Source organism: Natator depressus, chromosome 26 (genome assembly GCF_965152275.1).
Source record: "Natator depressus isolate rNatDep1 chromosome 26, rNatDep2.hap1, whole genome shotgun sequence".
Taxonomy (NCBI): Eukaryota; Metazoa; Chordata; order Testudines; family Cheloniidae; genus Natator; species Natator depressus.
Genome location: NC_134259.1, coordinates 7,267,146 through 7,291,223, shown reverse-complemented (window position 1 = coordinate 7,291,223; position 24,078 = coordinate 7,267,146). Strand labels below are relative to the sequence as shown.

Genomic DNA, 24,078 nt, shown 5'->3' with positions numbered 1-24,078 from the left:
ATCTGGGTTCTATGCCGAGCTCTAACACAGATGTCTTGGGCAAATCATTTCACACTGTGTGCCGGTTCCCCAACCGGAAATACTCGTACTTTCTGTCTCCCACTCTTTGTCCTGTCCATTTGTGGTGATTGCCAGGAGCTAATGTAATACAAACAGCAACAGTGTCTTTTCAATCACCGGACCGGGTTTATTTTAAAACACTGACCTGCAAACATTGTCTCCAGCTTCACATTTCTGCAATATGATGGGCAAATTTGCATTTTTCTGAATGCTACTTTGCCCCTAAAATAACTATTCCAAAGGTCAAGAGATTCTGCTTCCTCAGCTCTCATCTTAACTAACTTTCGTGACACACAGCTCTTCGGCATTTTGTTTGTTTGGTTTGCTTGTTGCTTGCACTGACATTTAAAAGTTACACACAAATGTTGCTATTGTTTCTTAGGGGAGCTGGAGTGTTATTTATTATCTACAGGGCATAGGTGGTGCTCAGAAGCATCGGTGCAGACAAAGTCATTGCCCCATGGAGCTTACACTCCATACATACAGATAACAAAGCTAGCAAAGAGATCAACACGAGGGTGGGGGATTAGTAGGTGACAAAACAAAGGGAAGAGGGGTGAAAAGCTTTTGTGGAAGCATTTTTATACTTGGCAGAGATAAGTCCCAGCCAAAATCCCGAATGTGCTCACCCTGCCCCCACGCCCAAACTTTAGAGAAGTCCAGATTTTGCAAGTCTGGCCCATTTCTCTAGTAATTATAAGATCAAGTTTGGTTACAAAATCGTCTGTATTCCAGAAGCTCTGGGGGGTGTGGGGCAAGATACCACTCCTTCCACTGGATAAAAACAAGATTATAGACTAAGCATGGTCCAATGGATAAAGTACTGGATTGGGAATGAGGAGATTTAGGTTCTATTCTTAGCTCGGTCAATAATTAACCGAATGGCCTAGTGCAAGCTATTTATGGCCTGAGCCAAAGCCCAGTGAACTCAATGAGAATCTTTCCAGCAACTCCAGTTTGCTCTGGCTCAAGTCCTTAACTTCTCCATGTCTCAGTTTCTCCATCTGTACAACGAACACCACAGTGACATTAAGCCACCTTTCTAAAGCACTTTGAAACCATAGAATGAAAGGGCTGTGTTACATATAATTATTATATAAAGCTATATTCCAGCACGACTTCATGCTGTCCACTCATCCTTGGAACCAATGAATCCTCTGATCGTCTCAGAATTCTCTTCTAACTTTCAATAACATTACTCAAGAGACAAGGTGGGTGAGGTAATATCTTTCTGGACCAACTTCTGTTGTTGAGAGTGCCAAGCTTTGGAGCCACACAGAGCTCTTCTTCAGGCCTGGGAAAGGAACTCCCAGCATCACAGCAAAATGCCAGGTCTCTCTAATATCCTGGGATCAACACAGCTACAATGACGCTGCATAAAATAACTTTATTCATCATTTGCAGTGAACAAGTGCTCGTGGCAATGGTCATTTTAGCGGTTTGTTTCTTTTTTTTTTCCCCCCAAATACAAGTCTAGAAGCTTCAGACAAACATTAGACTAGTTAAGAGTTTCCCTCAAATTTATTCCCTTGCAAGGATGACAACGGATAAATTTTAGGATGAAGGGGAGGATTTTCATGCCAGAACTAAAGGGCAAGGAGAGAACATCAGTCTCTCTCTCTCTCTCTCTCTCTCTCTCACACACACACTTTCTCTGCCCAGACATGTGTTATTCATTTGGATAGTTGTATTTGACTAAGATAAAAATACTTTCTATATAGAGAGAGTGCCTTTTCTCCCAAAACCTGATAATGGACCCTACAATAAAATGAGATATATTGGACTCATGTCACCCACCACTGAAATGCAGCCACCCCTGGGGTGCAATAGGGCAGCTGTTACATGGTATTGCTGTGGGCTATTTAGGAGTTTATGACAGAAGCTGAAAAAGATAAGGGCATCCCTGTTGAAAATACCAATGGAAAATTTAAGGAGGTAGAATGCTGAAATTTTCAGGGTACAGGGGTTAACAGCCTGACTCTTACAAAAAGTGCCATGAGATTTTTTTTTTTTTTTACCTCTCATCTAAAAGTTTATTTTTGTAATTTTAGGTTTATTTGTGTAACAGTAGCACTTAAGAGATTGAAAACAGAATGGGAACTCAGTTTTGCTATACATACACAGACACAGCCATTGCCCCAACGAGCTTACAAACTACACGAGCAAAGCAGACAAAGCGGGGGGAGAGGGCAGAAATGTATTACTACGCCCATTTTGCAGATGGGGAACTGAAGCCCACAGAGTAAATGGCTCACCCAAGGTTACACAGAGACACTGGGGCAGAGTTGGGAATAGAACCCAGAACTCCTCAGTCCCTGATCACTTCCTTATCCACAAGACCGTCCTTCCTTTTCACTGCAGTACACCACACTGCGAGCCACTGCACTGCAGCGAGAAGGGGATTCCTTCATTCACCTGTGGCAATCAAAGCCATGTCTGAGACAGAAGCAGACAGTGCAACATAAGTTGCACCTGTATGAGGCTTCCTTGGCCAGCTCTCCAAAACAGAGCGCTCTTTCCCCTTTCATCCCTGTTTTTGCCATTTTCCACGGGCACGAAAAGAGATTCCAAACAGGATTGGAATTTGTGCCCCCCTTAGGACAGATTCCCAGAGCTCAAGTGAAATCTCACTCTGAGAAAGTCTGCAAAAGTTCTCCAGGCACAGTTCACCCAGGGGGCAGCGTTGGGAGGCACACGTAAAGCAGTGTCTTTTTACTGCCATTCGGTGGATTATGCAGTGTAAAGCACATTTCCCCAATTACAAACATCTACCAACCAACAGGTTGGGTTTTGCCTGGTCTTGTTATCGGGGGAGCAGGCTGTTCAACAAAAAGAGCACGCACACTTGTGCGGCCAGATCACCCAGACGGAACAATGAAGAAAAATCTTTTTCACTATTTACAAGGAAGTGCTAAATCCCAGACTGTCTAACCTGCACTTTTCAAAGATGGCAGCATGTGTGTTTCCTTTAAAAGGGAGGAAATTCTAAGGAGACTGGCTCTGACCAGATGTTTCATGTTTAATGAATAAACCATCCTGCACTAAGTCCTGCTTACAGGCAGAGCAAGGCACAACAGAAAGCCTTTAAGATTCATCTCAGCATAGGCAACGAAGCAACCGCGGGCAACGACTTAGACCTTATCTAGGCAGAGGATCTGCCCTGACTGCAGCCAATTGTGCAGCTTCACCAGGGCAAACCTCTAGTGTAGATGGCCCAAGCTGCTATAAGCCACAATTTGCATTGTTTCAGTTTCAATAAATAGTGTCCTGGGATTGTGTAACCCACTGGTAAGGGTGCATTGCAGGTCCCCCTCTTTGCTGATCCAGTCTGTTTCAGCTCCTGCCTAGTCTGGGCCCCTTAGCTCAAGCTATATCAGCTCTTGAGCTCCCTGGTTCAAACCCCGGTATATCAGCCAAGATAATGACCACCACTTTCGTACTGGTGTGCTACCCCGGTGCCTGTGACTGGACAAAACCCCCACCGTGGACAAGGCCACAACCTAGCCCAGCAATCTGAGATGGTATTACTCTGACCTTCCAGGTGGATTGTCTACCACTGTAGGAAATGGGAACCCTTCACAATAATCCAGGCCCACCCACTATGGCCATAATTGGGACTTCTAAATTGTTATTTCCTACACCCATTTGGTAAAGGGGGAAAGAACACAAACCACAAAGCTGGACTATAAGGCCCTCATCCAAAGGTCAGTGAAGTCAACAGGGGACTTTCCATCAACTCCAATGGACTTTGGCTCCAGGATTCAGAGTTTTCAAAGCCAGAAGGGACTGCTGTGAGCTTCTGTGTAGGACAGGCCACAGAACTTCCTTACAATAACTCCTAGACCATGTACATAGAAAAGCATCCAATCTGGATTTAAAAAATAATGCAGAATCCACCATGACCTTTACATTGTTCCAAAGAAAGACACCCATCCAGAATAGCTGATGGGCTGGTGACTGGGGAAACCACACAGGACTCAGCCTAATTCAGAGGAGGAAGTTAAACCGGGTTTTCCTGCAACCCAGGTAAGTGCCCAAACCACCGGGCTATTCTGGGGTCCTACACACAGATCCTAAAGGCATGAATGGCACTAAACAAGTGGAGGTAAGCCAGAGATTTTGCTTTACCATCCAGACAGGGGGCTGGGATTAGCTTGGGTTTATGCCAACTTCCAGGGGAGTCCTACCTATAATTTAACACTGCCCTCTCCCACAGGAAAACTCCGAGGGAGGGAAATCACACTATAACTACTCTACCTTAGCCAGGCCCGCCGACAGAAATTCCTGGCCCCAGGGCCAGGGCCGTCCTGGGGGGGGGGGGGGGGGGGGGGGCGGAGGGGGGCGCGGAGCCCAGGGCAGAAGTGACAAATCCATCATCACTTCAGGGACCCCCCACGCCGGCCCACGGGACCTCCCAAAGCGCAGGGCCCAGGGCAGTCTCAATCTTCTATGTGCTCTGCGGCCCACCTGGGCGATTTAAAAGGGCCTGGGCTCCCAGCTGCCTGCCACTACTGCAGCAGCGGCGGTGGCCAGGGGCCCCCAGGCCCTTTGGCAACTGCTCCTTTGCCCCCCTCAAACGGCAGGCCTGACCTTAGATTTTACCTATCACTCTGGTACCTTGACCTTTCTTTAGGGTCAATTGCCCCTTGAGGCAATTCCCAGTGCAGGGAATTTTACAGGGAACTGATAACTCCCAGCTAGAGATTCTGGCTCATTTATGAGTTTCCATCCCTTTTTTTAAATTACAGGCAATGACTTGTGTCTTGTGGGTGAAATTCAACCCAGGGCAGACATCCCTCACAAGGTCTTATACACCATTTGGCCTTCTCAAGCAGAGCTTAATAAATAGGGCCTTATTCTATACGCCTTCTGCACAGGGGGAACAGCACCTAGGCCCTCTGGTCTGAGATAATTGCCCTCCAGTTCATTTCATAGCTCCCTGTCTTTTCATGGGCCTCCTCCAATCTGGACTTGTTTAGCTCTGTCAGTGTTATGACTTCGGAGCTCTCCCGCCAGCTGAGATTAAGATAACATTTATTGGTATACAAAGAAGCCAAGTGAGAGCTTCAACCTTTCTGTCTCGCAGCTGGGGAACAAACTGTGCATTTCAGCTCTTTCCAACGGAGCGGAGCCAGGCACACGGAGAATACAAAGAGCTCTCAAGCTACGGTTGCCCAATACACCGAGACTCCTTCACTGCACACAGAGGAGGAGAGAATACAGCCCTCCTCCAATCCCTTAAACTAGGAGTGGGGGAACCAACATTAGCAGTAAATACGAGGCATCTTTCTAGATGTGAGGAAGAGGAGGAGAAAGACATCTGCAGGTAAAATTGCCCTGTGTACATCTTGGTAACTCAGCATAAGTCCTCACCAGGGCTGGCCGGAAAACAAGAATTCCATTTAATGAAAAATGCCAGGGTTTCAACATTTGTTTCCATTCCGAAGCAGAGCAAAACGAAGATTTTTTCAAAAAAAAATTTGTGCGCGCGCAAAAAAACAGGATCGAGGGACTTGAACGTGAGTCTCCCAAATCTCCAGTGAATGCCATAACCAGCAGCCTGCAGAGATTTTCTCTGACTCTCCCTCAATCTCTTGTGTTGGAGCTGTTCCAATTTGTATAAATAATTGAATATTCATTGGACCAGAAAAAGAAACTGACTCTGTAGTCTAGGGGTAGGGCACTCAACTGGGATGTGGGAAAGCCAGGTTCAAGTCACTCCTCTGCATGATTCAGAGCAACCCTTCAGATGGAAACTGGAGGTGTAACTAATATGTCCCAGAGAAAAAACTTTATAGGGCAGAGCTTCCTTTCTGGGGAAGCCATCATCCTGGTAAAATAGAACTTGAGACTTGTGCGCCTATATAAACCTAGTGATTTTCAGACCCAAAAAAAGCCTTTGTTAAGCTGGAGTTCAGCTTGTACAGACGCTGCATTAACATAGGAGGAATAAAGACATTTCTTGCGGGAACACTGTTGTTCTCAAAAGAACAACCCACCCACATCTGGAAACCAGGACACCCAAAGCGGAGGTCACGAGAGGAAGGAAACACAGACATGCAAGAGTGTCCACAGCAAAAGACAAAAAGAAAATGTGGAGTTTCTATGTTGAAACCTCTTTTTGCAGGGCAGAGGGGAAGCTGAAAGCAGGAGGAGGTACCCACATCTATAAGAGAATTCCTCAAGGAGCCACCTGCAAACCCCCCCCCCCCCTCTTTTTGGAACCTTTATAATTCACAAATGCCTTGCCTGATTTCCCTCCGTCTTTCCAATAAAATTATTATTTGTGTTCCCGTAGCACCTAGCAGCACCAGTCATGGATCAGGATCCCATTGTGCTAGGCACAGTACAAACACAGAACAAAAAGCCCTATCGCAAAGAACTTGCAATCCACTCTCAGTTTAAATTCCTGATGGTGGAGTTTCAGGCAGACGGCAGACAACATGAGGACGAATTTACTCTACTTGACAATGTCTCTGCTAACGGCTGGCTAAGGAGGAAACTGAACCACCATGTAAAAATGCTATTTTCTGGTAAATTCAGGATACATCCAGCTTCACAGAAAAAGGCTGTTTTTAGCTTTGAGCCTCTCTCTCGCCTCTTTGCAAAATCAGCTCGTATGTTGCCTCTATTGCTGATTAAACTCTCTCTTACAAACACACTCCTCCACTACCACACACATCACTGTAAACATACACATCAGCAGTATAATCTGCTTTGACATGTAAGATCTGGCTGTCTCCACTGTCAAGGTCAAAGAAGTGGAAAGAGACCAACTCACTAACAGCAAATTGCTGAGCAAGCAACTTGCCCTGCTCAATGGAGATATCAAAGCAGGGAAGTTGTACATGTGTCCCCCCCCCCCCCCCCCGCCCGCCCGCCCGCCCCTCTAATAGATGCTGTTTGTGGAAGTTTGATGAGAATTTATATTCATGAAAGGCCTTTTGGAGAGAACAGGGATATCATACTATTGAGATATGGGCACTGTACTCTTCACAGGCTATAGCTGGCTGTATTCTGTTCCCAGCAGAAGAGTATTAGACAGCCCAGTTTAACAGCTAAATCCACAAGATCTAAGTATTAATTTTCATTTGCACCTGTTTTTAAAGCAGTTTTTAACAGCTAGTGATGCGCTGTACAGAACGTCCTTGTATTTAAAAGGGACAAATATCCAGCAAGTATTGCATAACAACACAAGGAGCTCAGCTGCTACGGTGATAGGAGTAATAAAATAACCTACATGAGTGGTTCTCAACCGATTTACCATTGTGGGCTGCATACGCAACTCTGTGTGTGCAGTGTGGATACAGCCCACGTAATATATATACTGCCTGTATGGCCCAGAGGATGTCACGTGGGCCACAGCTGTGTGCTGATAGGTCCGCAAGTGGCCATGGGTTGAGAACCACTAGCCTAGATAATCAATTCAGCAGTATAGCTAACGAGGCGGTTATGCTCCATAAAGTGGCAAATATATTCTGGGGTTCTGGAACTCTTCTCCCTCAAGGTGTCACAGTTCAGTTTACAAATCAAAAAATGGTGATTTTTCTAAACTGACAGATCTGAAAAGAGCACCTTGGGTCTGAAAATCCATGACATCATCCCACTGATAAGAAAGATCTTGTGACTGGAACTAAGAGCTTGTCTACATCGGATGTTACTGAGCGGCAAGCCAGGGTGTGAATTTACAGCACACTTGGGTGCCGTTCAGTAATGTCCCATGTAGATAAGGCCTTAGTTTGTTGATGTCTGAGGCAGAACAGAATCTAGCTTGCATTCATATTCGCTAGCTCTCCGGGATCCGAACGTGTAAAATTCTTTGCATGTGTCAATATGGCAGGCAGATGTAACTCAGAGAGAGACAGGGAAACGAGATTTGGAGTAAGAAAGAGCCATTACTACACAGGAACTTTCCCAAACATCACCACACATTACACACGAAGACATTTAATTTAGAGAAATATGTAGCACATGAAGAATGCTCGCATGCCAAAACAAGTAATATGCCTGGTATTTCATGAGTTGAGAATAACTTATACACCTTCAAAACTAGAGACAAGCCTGCGACAAGCTTCTTCAAATTGGGAAAGTCTGGATGCAAACTTCAAAACTGTCCCATCTTTTTAATGGGCCGAACACCACCAGACTTTAACTGGAAGTTTGGATCTGGATCCAAGCTTTGTATCCTACTAGAGCTGGTCAGAAAGTGGTAAATACTTTCCACGAACAATTTCAGAAGCAACAAAACAAAACAAAAATCATTTTCCCTAAAGTTTTCATTGAAATTTTCTAGTTTGGGGGGGATATCATTTTAAAAAACTTGTTTCAGATATTTAAACTTTTACCAAGTAGAGAGGCGGTGGTCTGGGACTTACCTTCATACATCTCCAAAATGTGAACCGTATCACCAACCTGCAAGGAGAGCTCCACATCTTGGACAGCCTCATAATTGTAGATTGCTAGAAGTGGGGGAGACAGATGAAAAAATATAATCATGTGGGAAGTGAAGCGGAGCAAGAGAGCATGAAGATAACCAGATGTTGCAATCTGATGTCTTGCAACCGGCCAAACCCTTTGGAAGGGCACTGCAAATGATTTTACTGACTAGTAGCTATTCTGAGCATAACAGACTAGGAATGTGTGTCCCCCATCTCCCTCCTGCAGCTCGTCTGCTCAAGAATAAGAACATACTAACTTTTAAGCAGCTACCTGGAGTGGAAGAACTCTGTGCTGTGATGCTGAAGGTCCTGCGTTCAAACCCTGCTAATGATCCAGGCAGGGGAAGGGAAGTCGTTACACAAGCATTGGTCCTGGACCAATTATAAGACAAAAGCCCTTCCTTACTAACCCTTCAGAAAGCTGGTGGGAGAGCGACTTTGTCAAGCACACGCAAGACACAGATTTGCCATTTCAGGGGCCATTCTAATGCTTCATATTAGTTGTCTGGGCCTGCTGCCGCAGAGCGTGGCTGCTACCAAGTGATCCGGCACCTCTTTGGCATGACTGAGCGCTGCTGGTGTCTTGAGTAGGGAACATGTAAACAAGCAAGCTTGTGACTCACCGTGAGCTACATCTCTAACTAAAGCAATGCCAATGCAAATGCCGTCACCCAGTTTCAATGGGAACAGGATCAGACCCCAAGCTGGCAGTCGCTACACTAGTCTTGCTCAGCAGCCTTCTCGAGTTAGCATAGTACTTGGGAAAAGCCGTCACGATGGGCCTTGGCTCGACTAGAAAGCTGCACTATTGTAACTTGAATTGGCTTTTAACTGACCAAAATAAGCGCGCACAAACAGCCTTTTACATCATTTTAAACGACACTGGTTTAAATTCACACCTTAAGTTATACCAGTGCAGCTTTCTCATTTGTCTGAGACTTTACACTCAGAGCAGCGAAGGCGTATTTAGATTTCAATTGTCTCTTGGCGAGCTGCTCCCTAAGGAGCTGCAGAGGTGAAGTACAGAAGCAGTGGGAGGGAAGTACGCTGCATTTCCAAGCAGGGACATTAACCTGGCAAATGTTACCAGCTGACTCTAGCAAAGGGGCTCCTACTTCAGAGGGTTTGTATGTGAAGGGCGCCCTTTGAATGTAATTAAAAAAAAAATTATATATCTTCAATTGCTGCATCAGGAAATTCACAACATCAGATGCCTATCATTTCCGTAAGGGCGAAGTATATTACTTCCTGGCTTGAAGCCAATACAAACAAATGACTGTGGCTTACCACACCGGAAATTATATCACGCACTAACTTACTTTAAAATCCTGCAGAGCTACAAATAACGCAGCAATGAGTGGGCAGGTTATGTGAATTTCCTGCAGCGCCTAAAATAGGCCTTTGTTCATAAACATTTATTTTCTTAGGCTGATTTGTTAGTGTTGATCGATACTAGGCCAAACTCACACTGGGTGTAACTCCAATGAATGCGTTACTGGGGGAGATGACTGACTAAGGTTCCCCCCCCCCCCCCCCCCCCGCAAAGAATCATCGATACAAAGGGATCATCCCAGTCTGACCTCCTGCATAGGGTTGCCAACTTTCTAATGGCACGAAACCAAACATCCTAGCCCTGCCCCTTCCCTGAAGCCCCGCCCACTGCCCCATCCCTGCCCTAAGGCCCCGTCCCCCATTCCCTACAGTCCCTCTCCATCAATGGCTCGCTCTCCCCAACCCTCACTCACTTTCACTGGGCTGGGGCAGGGCGTTGGGGTGCAGGAGGGGGTTACGGCTCTGAATGGGGGTGCAGACGCCAGCACAGGGCCAGAAATGAGGGGTTTGGGGTGCGGGAGGGGGACCAGGCTGATAGACCAAGTACTTCTGAAAGTTTTCATAAAAGTGCCATGTACGACCCTGACTAAAGGAACTGCCTGCTGTCCATTGCAGGAAATCTGCCAGATTATTAAAGCTAGGAAGGATTGGGCCAGGCCATTACTTGGATGGGACAGCCCGAAAGCACCCCAAGGTGCAGCAGGAAGTGGTGCAGATGACTCAGGTGAACAGAATTCTTGCCCATGAGTCACTTCTGAACAGACGTCCCAGTAGGCAGTGCTAGGGGGCACAGGGCTACTGGAGGTGCCATTCTTCAGATGTGATGTAAAACCAAGCATCAAACAGTCTGTGCTCATTAACAATCCCATAGCTCTTTCGCAAAATTAGAAGATTAAACCCCGGGCATCCTGGCCAAATTCTAACTTGTCTAATTATATTCTACCGACTGAAATTCCTCTTGTGGTTTAACTGGATGCTACTTCGCTCTCCGTCTTAAAACACTGTTTAATGTTGTGCAATGTTCTACCTCAAAGATGGCTGCTTTTTAGTGAAGGGGGTGAAGTGATTGCTACATATAGCTTTTAAGTACTTCAGGCTTCTGTGGAACTCAAAAGCACAATATAAATGCAAGTCACTATTTCTCCATAAGAAACTGCTTTAGCTTCCACCAAAACAGTCAGAGATGTTGAGCGTGTAACAGAACGCAATCCTTCTTTTTAAGGTTTGGCTGGAATTAAGTTTCAGCATTAAAGAGCATACCGGGGGGTGCGGTGGGGAGGGGACAGCAAGACTCCTTCCATACAGGCTGAATGTTTCAGACCCCACAGGTAATGGCCTTGAGCAGAAGAAACATACTTCTGCCACTATTCATCAAAGATAGGCAAGATATACAGTATCTTGTTTTGCTCAATCGAATTAAACAAGAACACAGAGTCACTGTATTTAAGATCTCCTACCCAACTCTTATGTGCAAAGTTACGAAAGACAAATTGCTGGCATATTTTCCCTGAGAGCTCTACTATTTGCAACTGGTGCGTCTTATTCCTTGGAGCCAGCCGCATCCAAGATAGGCCATCTACAGCTATTTAAGCTGTTTGGACTTTTTATTGTGTGTGTTTAAACTGACCTTTTGGGGGCTTACAAGAAAAAGTTATCTGCACCCACCAAATAAACATGTTCCTGGCGTGAAAACATAAAAATCCTTCATGTACAACTTAAAAGTGCATTAACGTTTGTCCTCAAAACTGCAGTAATATTTGAAGTTAAATTTGCCTTTCTTCTGAGTAAGCCTCAATTGTGTTGTCTCCTCTATGGAACTTGGAAGCTTAGAAGAGCTGTTCTTTTCCTTTGTTTTCTCCAATGAAAACGGTTGTGCAAAACTAACCTTGAAGTCTAGAAAATTTAATCTGAGCTGAAAAACACAGAAGGAAAGTATTAGCCATTAGAGAGAGAGAGAGAGAGAGAGAGAGAAAGAAACTGGGCTTGTTCTAACAATCACATTCTTTGAGTATAATTCTTAGCAATGCATCACTTTGTTTCATTTACATGAGAATAAGGAGGTCACTAGATTGGATTAACAGCAGGTAAATTTAAGACAAGACTTTTTCAGCAATGTGTAGCCAGCCTGTGGAATTCATTAACAGGGAAGGTCAACGGGGCAAACGCTGCATCTGGATTTAAGAGGACAATGAATAATTTTATGACCAACAGCAGCAACTGTAGTTATAAAGACTAAGATAAAAGGAGATGAATCTCATGCTTCAGGGAAAAAGCTGATTCCTTGCAGGCATCAGGAAGGAATTCCATTTCCCACACACACAGCATTGCACAACTGGCTAGATGCTGTGTGCGCGGAGATTAGGGGTTGCTTTCTTCTGAAGCATCATACACTGATCATCCCTGGAGACAAGATACAGGAGTTATCCAAAGGAGTTTGCAGTCAAAGGAGATGGCCAGTATTTATCCAGGGCTCTCCAAGGTAGCCAGGCCCTGAATTGTAGCCACAAATGCGCTGGAAGTCAGTGTAGTCTACCAAGAGTGCAGACAAAGCTTGGCAAGGGCTGGTACATGATGGGCAGGGATGGTATATTTGAGGTGAGGAGAAGGTCTGGTTTTACTCATATGCTCCATTGTGTGCGTGGGCCACAAGATGAAACACAGTACATTCCTGATCTCCGAAGCACCAGTCAGTGGGACTTGAATCCGTGGGATCAGGTATCACCAGCACCACACGTGCGGCGGAAAACTCAAAGAACACCACACACACACACACACACACAAACCGCAAACTCACAAGGCCTCACTTCATACCAGACTGTGTCCAAGAGATCTGGAGAAGACTTAACTTGCCACACTAACACCACAACCGTTTGCAAATCACTGGGCCTGACCTTGCTTCCACTAAAGTCAACTGGAACTTTGTCTTTGCTTTCAACAAAAGCAGGATCAGGATCATTGTGTCAGTTCTATATATGCCATATCAACAATATTCGTTTACCGAAGAGGAGACAATCCGGTCAACTGCAATGCCACACATTAACCAGCTTTGCACCAATGAGTGGTAAATGCTTTGTATTTATGTAATGCCTTTCACATGAGAATCTCAACACACTTTACAAAGGTGGATGTCATTTTCTCTTCTACAGATGGAGAGATTGAGGCAGGGCAGCTGATCTGTAGCAGAGGTGCAGAAGAAAACCAGGATTCCTAACTCATGGTCCTGTTTTAATCACTAAACCAACAACAATGCCTCTCACCCACAGTGGATAAAATGTTCTTAGAGCAACTAAATTTAGCCAAAGCATCTGGAAATAAGATTTATGGAGGCACAAACTTTCACGTATCTTTCTATGTATAATCCAAAACAGAACAAAACAGCCTCGTTACCCAATAATTTGATTAAGCATGTTTAAACTGTAGATTACTTGGCTGCAAAATGCAACCACTGCAGGACCCATTATCTCTCATTTAGGTCAAAATATCCAGCCCTTCCCTCCCACCCCCTTCAAGAAAACATGATAACAGCTTCCAAACAATACACCCCGCTTCTCAGAAGGCGTTTCTGCCCTAACCACTATCTCATAGGAGAAGGCAGCGCCTTGCTTTCTCTGAACAAAGAATCACATTCAGTGCCTTTGCACTGAGCAGCCCTAAGCCTCATTACATTTGTCAACCGAAGAGTCACGAACTATTGTCTGGAAAGAGAACTATGTGCTGGAACTATCATCTGGAAAGAGAACTACAGTGACCATGCAGCTAGAGTTGGCATTTGCACTGGGGAGACCCGTTTGGAGAGCGCTTGGTATGCTGTCTGTTGCCAAGATAGAGCCCACAAACAGTGGCTTCATTTAAAAAAAAATAAGGAACTGGCCAAGGAGCCCATTCTTAATAGGGACAAAGCCTTTTTGATGTTTGGAGGAAAATCTTTTGAAATTGCCCAGACATTTATGGCCGGGGGAAAAAAAAATTGATAAAGAGAATAGTTGAGAGTTGTGTGTCAGATTTTTTTAAAAAATTGTGGTTTGGGATCACGGAATAAACACGTCAGCTGGGCTTTTATCCTAAAATGATCAGCCATGAAATAGTTAACAATACTGATGTTCAAGGCCCCAATTCAGCCAAGTAGCTCAGCATTTGCTTAACTTTGAACAAGTAGTTCCCGTGACTTGAACTGGACTACTCATACGCTTAAACACATCGCTCAACTGCTGCCGTGACGTTTCAGAGTTCAAGTGCCGAGCTAAAAGGAAACCGTTTACACCAGTCTCGGACCTATTGTTTCAAGTTGGCTTTAGACTCAGAAAAACAATGCATGTGTTACACTTGCATCACATTTGGAAGGTTTTCTTCACAATTTTAAGGACCAAAACAACAACAGATTCTAGACTTTGAAGAAAGGGGTGATTCTGTGGCAAATTCTACACCTGCGGAATCAGGGAGCACACCTGGCCTCACATAACAGCGTCTGTTCAGAAACCAAGAAGAACTCAGGACCTGATCCGGAGCCCACTGATGTTGATGGGAGCATTTCCATTGATTTCAATGAACTACAATCAGGCCCTCTGAGGTGGGCAGCTGAGTTGACTCAAACTCAGGAAAAAGTAAACGCAGGAAAAAGTAATATAATGTCCATCTTTCCACGTCTAAAACATTCACGCTCATCATCTTTCCTCTCAATTATTTATTGCCAAGTGTTTATTTGCATTACCATAGCGCCAAGGAGCCCTAGTCATGGACCAGGACCCGATTGTGCCAGGCACTGAACAAACACAGAACAAAAAGACAGTCCCTGTTAATGCTATGGTTGCTTATACTGAAAACAATGGGTCAGATTTTGATCTCACTTACAGTGATAGTAATCTGGAGTAACGCCACTGACTTTGCTGGAGTCTAGATATTTACTTTGGTGTCAATGGGAGCAGAGTCTGGGCCATGGGGTGTAATGCTGGTATTACTCGACACTCCAAAGCTCATGTGGCTTTCACCAGTTTCTGTGAGATTTACGAATACAGTTACCATGTGTACAGTTAGCACTGTGATCAAATCAGAGAGAATTCTTTACATCCCTCCTATTCTGCCACTAAATGCATGTTTTGAGCAGCTCAAGGGCCTGTCCAGACAAAAGAACTTTACAATCGCAGCCCCTTTCCCTCCCCCACACAACTATGCCACGAGAACAGAGCGCCAAGAGAATCCATTGTAGGGAAACGGCCAAAAAAACAAAACCAGAAGTATAGACAGACAGTAATTACTGTAACTGCACTTACACTGGCTGAAATCCTGGCCCCACTGAAATTCCATTGACTTCAATGGAGCCAGAATTTCACCCACTAACTACAGAGTTGAATCATTTCATAGATCAGGAGGTTTATGATCATCTAGTCTGATCTTCTGCATAACACAAGCCAGAGAGTTTCACCCAGTAATTCCAACTGCCCCCCACCAACAGAGCTGGCTGTGGGGTTTAAAGTTTTGCTGGTACCATGTGCATAGTAATTTCTTATATTATTTTCTTGCATTCTAACTTATGTGTTTCATAATGATGCAAAAGAGAGACATATTACCTAGCTGTCAGTGTGCGTTTTATTTGTGTGTTTTATTTTACATTTTTGTAATAAGAAAAAATAATTATAGCTTTATGTACTTCTTTACCAGGTTCTTCATTTCCTTTTGTTATTTGCACTCTAAAAATCCAATAGAGATTTCAAACTTAGTCAAAATAATTTCTCCACATTGGCACTCTCAGCTCATGCCTGGAGTAACAGGGCATGTGCCAGGCCAAAAGGGAAATACACTGCGGCCTGATCCACACTTAAAAGTTTTGCTACCATAGCTTTGCTGGCCAGGAGTATGAAAAAAATTACACCCCTAACCAACACAGCTATGCTGGCGAAAGGCCCAGTGCAAAAGTAATTATACCACCAGATAAGGGCTTTTGATGGGTGTCGGTTATTTTGTTTGGGCAAAAGAATTATTTTGCTAGTATAAGGTTTGTCTCCACTAGCAGGGTTTGCCGGTATTGCTACACTGTCAAATCCTTTCTAATGTAGAAGAGGCTTGGGATAGGCATGCGTGGAAGCCTGCACACTTCCCACTTACTCTGTGCCGGGCTCAAGCTTCTGCTTTTTCTTTCATATGGCTTGGGTAGGTAGCAACGGCGACACATTTATATCAAGGTTTGACAGCCAGCACATTGCCGCAGCAGTGAGCTGGTGAATGTCCTTCAAGCCCAAACGAAGGGGACACTCGGGCATGATGGGCTCCATCGTTTGTGCCTGGTGACCAGTCGCATGCAGGTGCTTGCCTCATTTTCCATTTAAAGAGGGTTTGTCCACATCTCCCATGAGATGCCCTGAAGCAACTCAATCTGCACCAGTCTTACTGACATCAATCAAAACCCGGTGGGTGCGTGGCAGGGTCAACAACAAACGGTTTGCTTTGAGCGGTTGAAACGCTCCATGTGACTCTCCATTGAGCCTCAGTGTCGAAGTTGAAGGTAAGGGTCTTGATGCAGTTCCATAGAGGGTTGCGGGATTTTAATCTTGTCTTCGGCGGGTTCTGCAGGTCATCGTGCAGCGGGATCCTCCCGTCTGCATTGACATGGTCAAGAAAGCAAGAGGTCTGAGCAGCTCTTCTAATCTGTGGAGGCTGGATGTGCGATAGGCCCATCACGGTGCTCCAGCCCACAGACCCTGCAAACCGCAACAACTGGCTTGGTATATTCTGAAGCTGAATATTGTGCACCAGCATGGTCTCACAGCAGTGACTCTCAACTCAATAACGCTAAGCGCATAGAGTCAGGGATGCTCAAATCGACTCTAGGCGACTGGTTCCCGGGATCAAGCCAGTGCTACTAATAAATTATTCTTCACACTTATGGGATAGATTTTCAAAGATACTAACGGGCTGTTGGGTACCCAACTCCCATTGAATATTAACAAGAGTTGGCTGCCTAACTCCCATTTGAGCCTTTGAAAAGCTCCCCCTACCTAGCTAAGCATCTCAAATTTATTTAGAAAGGATAGCAACTATCACCGGAGCCATTCAACAGATGGGAAATGGAGACATTGAGAAAGGGAAGTGACTTGGCCAAAGGTACACAGCAAGTTAGTGGCAGAACTGGGAATAGAACCCACAGACCAAAACAGCATAAACTTGCCAGTTTCCAAGGGGACTAAATCAACTGACAATATTTCTATTTATTTTTAAGGACAACTGGTCTGGAGGGCTTCAGAGAGTCAACGCTGGAACAAAACCATAAACTGCATCTCTGAAATTTGAGGGTGTTCAACTTCCAAATCCAGATCAAATTATAACTACTCTAGATATTCTTGATACCCCCTTAAGTAGCAAGATTCCAAAAGGGATCAGATAAGTTCTTGGCCGCAACGAGTTCCATGGTTTAATCACACACTGGGTGAAGGAGCATTTCCTTTCACTTGTTTGGAAATTCTCACTTTTTAATTTAATTAATTTGTAAATATGATAAAATCTTCAAGTCCTTTTAATTTCATTGAATGTCCCCCTGTGCTTGTGCTATGAGATAGGGGGAGCAGAAGATCGTGATCTACTCTGAGCATTCATTTATATATTCTTATGTCAAAAGGAAGTATTTCTTCACACAACGCAAAGCCAACCTGTGGAATTCTTTGCCAGAGGATGTTGGGAAGGCCAAGACTATAACAGGGTTCAAAAAAGAGCTAGATAAGTTCATGAAGGATAGGTCCATCAATGACTATTAGCCAGGATGGGCAGGGATGGTGTCCCTAGCCTCTATTTGCCAGAAGCTGGGAATGAGCGACAGGGGATGGATCACTTGATGATGACCTGTTCTGTTCATTCCCTCTAGGGCACCTGGCACTGGCCACTGCTGGAAGACAGGATACTGGGCTAGATGGACCTTTGGTCTGACCCAGTATGGCCATTCTTACGTCCCCTCTTATTCATCTCCTTTCTAAGCTAATACAAGACCCTGATGCCTAACATTGTCTACAAGCTCAGTCAGACAGCAGTAAAGAGGCACTGTGCTCCCTCAACTTTTGCTCTTCATACATTACCAGTCCTCAACATATGCCCTGCATTCAACGAGAATTGGGCCTGTGTTTTGAACAGAGTTCAAACAAATAAAAAGGGAAGATAGGATCCTGGAATATCAGCCTCAGTGACAAGCAGTTTGCTAAGGCCATTGACCATTTCAGTTCGGGTCAATGCCAATAAATTATTACCACCACCTGATAACCATTCAATGCCTATGAGTTGGTGATCTCAGCCCAGTTGTTAATGGATGCTGGCATCTGCATCACAACAGGTGCCCCTTTGGCAGTCTCAGCAGAAAGCAGAAGGGGAGAACGGGTCTACGAGACCGAAGTCTCCTTTTCACTCCTAGAGGTGGTCACTTCAGGGCAGGATTGAGACACGCTGGCAGCATGCCCTGTCACTGCCCACAGCATGCCTGTTCTGAGAATAAACAAAGGACTTCAGACCCGACGACTACCAAGCTGGCGTCTTTTATTAGCTCCAAATTCGCAAAAGGAATCTACATGCCATGTGCATTCTTTATTCATTTATTACCAGAGGCATCTGATTCCTCTCTCATCCCTGATATAGTGAACTTCCCTGCAAACAGGACACGAGACTTAACTGTTCCCTCTGGACAGCTCTCACTCCTATCTACAGTCTAAGCATGGGACCTAGATCCCAGAGCGACAGGTGGTTTATAGAACTGATTCGGTAAAAGTGTGCTATTGTGTTTGCAAGGTGCTTTCCCCCCCATGCCCTGCAGGGCTAGTTGCTGCTCAGATTTCAAAGAGGTGAAACACCCAACTTGAAAGGTATTAATCTCTCAAAAATATGTTAAATCCTAGTGATTTACTTTAGCTCGGTCATTCTAATCCACAATATGATCTTTCTTCCACCGCCACATGATCATGGAAATCAGCAGGAGTTTTGCCTGTCCTTAATGGAATCAGACTCTGGCTTTAATGGAATCAGACTCTGGCTTCTGGTCAATTTCTCTACCTAGCTTGCTATTGTCCAGTCTCTTATGGACAGTGCCAAAGAGAAGGCCAATGCCCACCCAGAACACCAGTTTTTAAAGTTACATGAAAGAACCCCACATGGACCTGTTTTGTTAGAATCACGGAGGGAGGTATCCTGAGAGTCCTATGAGTTGATTGGCATTAATGCTTCACTGCTTTGCACATCCATCAGCTTTTTACACCTGTGCAAAGTGGAAGCATGCCAGTATGGAATCAGAATGACAGATTTCATACCCACAATGCACATGACTGCACAAGGTGTAATAAGGCAATGAAGAACGAGGGTTTAGGTACTACAAACCTAGGACCTGATTCTCATTTACACTGAGGCAACTCTGGTAAATTACATTTACACTCACTTTGAGACCACTTTATGTTGCCCGAGTGGTGTAAATCAGGTTTAGTGTAAATAAGAATTAGGTCCCATATATTTAAGCCATCCCAACAGCAGATAAAACCTCTTTCAGAACAAGATAGTTGATATCTATATCTATATTTACTGCCAGGTTTCAGAGTAGCAGCCATGTTAGTCTGTATTCGCAAAATTCCTTTTGTGTTGTATAGTTGTATTCCTTTTCTTTTTGCGAATACAGACTAACACGGCTGTTACTCTGAAAAAAGAAAAAGGAGTACTTGTGGCACCTTAGAGACTAACACATTTATTTGAGCATAAGCTCACGAAAGCTTATGCTCAAATAAATTTGTTAGTCTCTAAGGTGCCACAAGTACTCTTTTTTATATATATTTACTGTGTGGCAGAAGTATTGGAGCTATACAAGACAGGCACCAAGCACTGAATTTAAAAATACCAATATATTATCGTTACAGAAAGATTAAAGCTCTAAGGTTGCCACGAACAGAAAACTTATCTCAGGTTTATCTGAACCATTTGTTCCAGCTTTTTGCACCAAGTTAGCACTTTCCCTTCCAGATTGGGATCAGTTTTCTTTGCAACAATGCTTCCTAAGATCAGAAAGTGGAAAAGGACATAAATAAAGAATAATGTCCCATGCAGAAGAATTATTACATTTTAGGAAAGTTTTGCGTGAGTTCTTGGACACCTATCTAAAACCTTTAACAGATTACCAAAGTAAATTAAATTTTTTAAAGCACTTAATCTTAAATATGTGCAAATCAGCTTGCTCGATACCGTATGTATCATACCAGAAAGATACTTTTATCATTTAAACTGGAAGTGCATATTGTATTTGGGACGTATCCAAACCAAAGCTCTGGATTTGAACATCTTCAGTCTTTGGAGCTGACCAAGAACTGGCCACCTAGAAAGTCGTCGAGCAGTTCATTTTTATTTTTCAGTTCTATTAACGCAGGTTTCCCGGCAAAGGCACAGATACCATTAAAATATTTTAGGCATTTCAGCCATAAATTAAAAGCAGTGGGCCTAAAAATGCAGTCTTTGTTCTGTCAGCAAAGGGATAAATGTGTTTATGGTTTTGGACTAAGTCAGTTATAAATTTAGCTTAATGTGTTTGCTTAAAAAGAATATTTTCCTAGGGAATTTTAACCAAAAGAAATGTCAAATTAAACACTTGGGCAATAAGGGGACGAGTCTCAAATAACTAATTCTTTGCTCGGACTATGGGCTACATAGCTCATGTGTAGAACTGGTTCATTAAACTTTTCAAATTTTGAAAATGAGATCAAATTTTAAATTTTGAAATTAGAAAAAAAAATGGTTAAATTTTCCCAACCTCCCCCCTCTCCCATTTTTGACCCATTGTGGAACCACCTGAAATTTTAATTTAAAAAAGGGACATTTTTGTTTGCTTTTATAATAAATGCATGGTTCTTTTTTTCCAGCCAGCACCATTCGTGTGTTTCCTGAAGATCCCAGCATAAGAAATTAACATACACTAGATTCATTCCCAGCCCTGTCACTTTTGCACCCTTTTCTGAATCAGCAGTGCGGTGATTTTTAGTTATTTAATGGTTATAATTTAAAAACAAAAAGCTAGATGAAGGCCTGTGCTGTCCTACAGGCATAATTCATAAAGTGTTTTAAAAAAAAAAAAGGGCCTAAAATAGCTGAGATCTTAAAAACTGGATGGTAACCGACCATCAATCCCAATGATGGTTGAATCTGGTGATATTCTAAACGAAAAGGGACCTCAGCTGGGCATCTAGCTGTTCCCATCACTTCACACTGACTAAACTAACAGTCTAGGGTTCAGAGTGACACGCACAGTGACAGTCCTGGAATCTTATCACATAGGTAAAAAGTCAAACACCTATTTCACGGGACCGTTCAAGGTGAGTGTGTGTTAACTACTTACGCTAAACAACCTGTTCCCTCTTGTATTTAGCTGTGACACCCTGAGTAAGTTTCCCTGACCTACAGAAGAGCTCTACATAAGGTCAAAACCTTGTCTCCCTCACCAACAGATAAACGATATTACCTCCCCTACCTTGTCTCTCTAATATTCTGGGACCGACATGGCTACAACACATGTTTAAAAATACAGCCAAGACTTGCCCTGCAACAGATACATCCAAAGCCCTACCACACTTCCGGAACAGGAGTTAAGGACCTATCTTCAGATCATATTCTATTTGGGCCCCATGACCCAGCTGTCCCTGTAGCATTTAGATTGTCCCTGCGAAATCCATCCCTATCCAAAAGCACTGGTCTGGGACTCGGGAGACACGGGTTCAATTCCCTGCTCCACTGCAGACTTTCCGTGGAAGCAAGTCTCTTAAGCCAAGCCTATACTAGATATTTTTGCTGGTATATCATCACTTAAGCGGTGATGTTTCTGTGACATTTTTGTGCAGGCAAAACAGTTATACCAACAAAAAAAGAGTGCTTTTGCCCATTTACATTATTTTGCTCAGTGAACTGGTATATGCTATACCTGTAAAAACACTCCTCCCTCCCTCCCTCCCCCCCCGCCCCAGTATAAACTGCATCTACAATAGGATACTGGGCAAACTTTTTCTAGCGTAGACTAGGCCCGAGTTTCTTTGCCTCTGTCTCTCATCTGTAAAATGGCGACAGAAAACTTCTGTACCTGACAGGAGTGCTGTGAAAATAAATATCATAGAATCATACGACTGGAAGGGACAGCGAAAGGTCAACTAGTCCAGTCCCCTGCACTCAAGGCAGGACTAAGTGTTATCTAGACCTTCCCTGACAGGTGTTAGTCTAACCTGCTCTTAAAAATCTCCAATGACAGAGATTCCACAACCTCCCTTGGCAATTTAGTCCAGTGCTTAACCACCCTGATAGTTTGAAAGTTTTTCCTAATGTCCAACCTAAACCGCCCTTGCGGCAATTTAAGCCCATTGCTTCTTGTCCTGTCCTCAGAAGGAGAACAATTTTTTCTCCCTCCTCCTTGCGACAACCTTTTATGTACTTGAAAACTATTTTCATATCCCCTCTCAGTCTTCTCTTCTCCAGACTAAATAAACCCAATTTTTTCCATCTTCCCGCACAGGTCATGTTTTCTAGACCTCTAATTGTGATTGTTGCTCTTCTTTGAACTTTCTCCAATCTGTTCACATCTTTCCTGAAATTTGGCACCCAGAACTGGACACAATACTCCAGTTGAGACCTAATCAGTGCGGAGTAGAGCCGAAGAATTATTTCTTGTGTCTTGCTTACAACACTCCTGCCAATACATCCCAGAATGATGGCTACTTTTTTTGCAACAGCATTACGCTGTTGACTCATATATAGCTTGTGATCCACTATGACCCCCAGATCCCTTTCCGCAGTGCTCCTTCCCAAGTAGTCATTTCCCATTTTGTACATGTGCAATTGACTGTTCCTTTCTAAGTGGAATACTTTGCATTTGTCCTTATTGAATTTCATCCCATTTAGTTTAGACCATTTTCCAGTTTGTCCAGATCATTTTGAATTTTAATCCTATCCTCCAAAGCACTTGTAACCCCTCCCAGCTTGGTATCATCCACAAACTTTATATGTGTATATTAAAGATTGTGAGGCACTTATGATAATAAGGACACTATTAGACTGAGACAGTGACGCACAGACAGACATCCTGCTTCCTGTTATACGCAGTCAGTGGTTTGCTGACTATCCCAACAAATCTCAGCAAATGCAGAACTACCTACATCTTACTTAGTACAGTAAAAATTCTGCTTTTGCTGATTACCAGGTGGAAATGAACTAAACAGGAAGATAAATTAAGAGATTGACCCTGCCCATGTCCTTAATATATACTTCAAAAACACATTATAATAAAAAGAATAAATCATAAAGGGGAGAGGGAGGATTTGCCCATATATCTCCCCTTAAAAGGTTTACATTTTGGGAGACCTGACTATTGTTTTGTTACTTGAGAAACATAATACAGTAGAATCTCAGAATTACGAACTGACCCGTCAACCACACACCTCATTTGGAAGCGAAGTACGCCATGAGGCAGCAGGAGACAGACAGACAGACAGACACAGAGCAAACACGGTGCAGTACTGTGCTAAACATAAACTACTAAAAAAAAGGGAAAATTTTAAAAAAAGATTTGACAAAGTAAGAAAACGGTTTCTCTGCTGGTTTCATTTAAATTAAGATAATTAAAAGCAGCATTTTTCTTCTGCATAGTAAAAGGTATTAAGCCAATGTTCAGTTGTAAACTTTTGAAAGAACCACCAGAAAGTTTTGTTCAAAGTTATGAGCACTTAAGAGTTATAAACAACCTCCAATCTTGAGGCATTCGTAACTCTGAGGTTCTACTGTATTTGAGAAACTGGAACCAGACGGAGGTCATGGATGCAGTTCCTTTGTGGCACCTCTGACTGGTTGAACAGTTCAACCGCTTTCCTCCTGTACACAAATGCCTCGGTAGAGGATTCTCAACCTTCTTCTGATCACAAGCCATCTTAGCATTTTATTCTTGGAGTCCCCCCCCAACACACACACAGGCCTGGTCTACACTGGGGTGGGGACTGATCTAAGATACGCAACTTCAGCTACGAGAATAGCGCAGCTGAAGTCGACGTATCTTAGATCGACTTAGAATCACTTACTTCGCGTCCTCGCGCCGCGGGATCGACAGCCACCGCTCCCCCGTCGACTCCGCTTCCGCCTCTCGCAGTGGTGGAGTTCCGGAGGCGACGGCAGAGCGATCGGGGATCGATTTATCGCGTCTACACTAGACGAGATAATCGATCCCCTATAGATCGATTACTACCCGCCGATCCGGCGGGTAGTGTGGACGTGGCCACAC

General features: G+C 43.9%; 1 protein-coding gene across 1 annotated transcript in view; it reads right to left on the bottom strand.

The window, feature by feature from the left end:
* DOCK5 (dedicator of cytokinesis 5) overlaps positions 1–24,078 on the bottom strand; it is a 127,061-nt gene that overhangs the window by 89,266 nt on the left and 13,717 nt on the right. Inside the window, exon 2 of the mRNA XM_074939937.1 lies at positions 8,436–8,519. Within this exon, the coding sequence (XP_074796038.1) occupies positions 8,436–8,519 (84 nt within the window). The remainder of the gene's footprint in view (positions 1–8,435; positions 8,520–24,078) is intronic.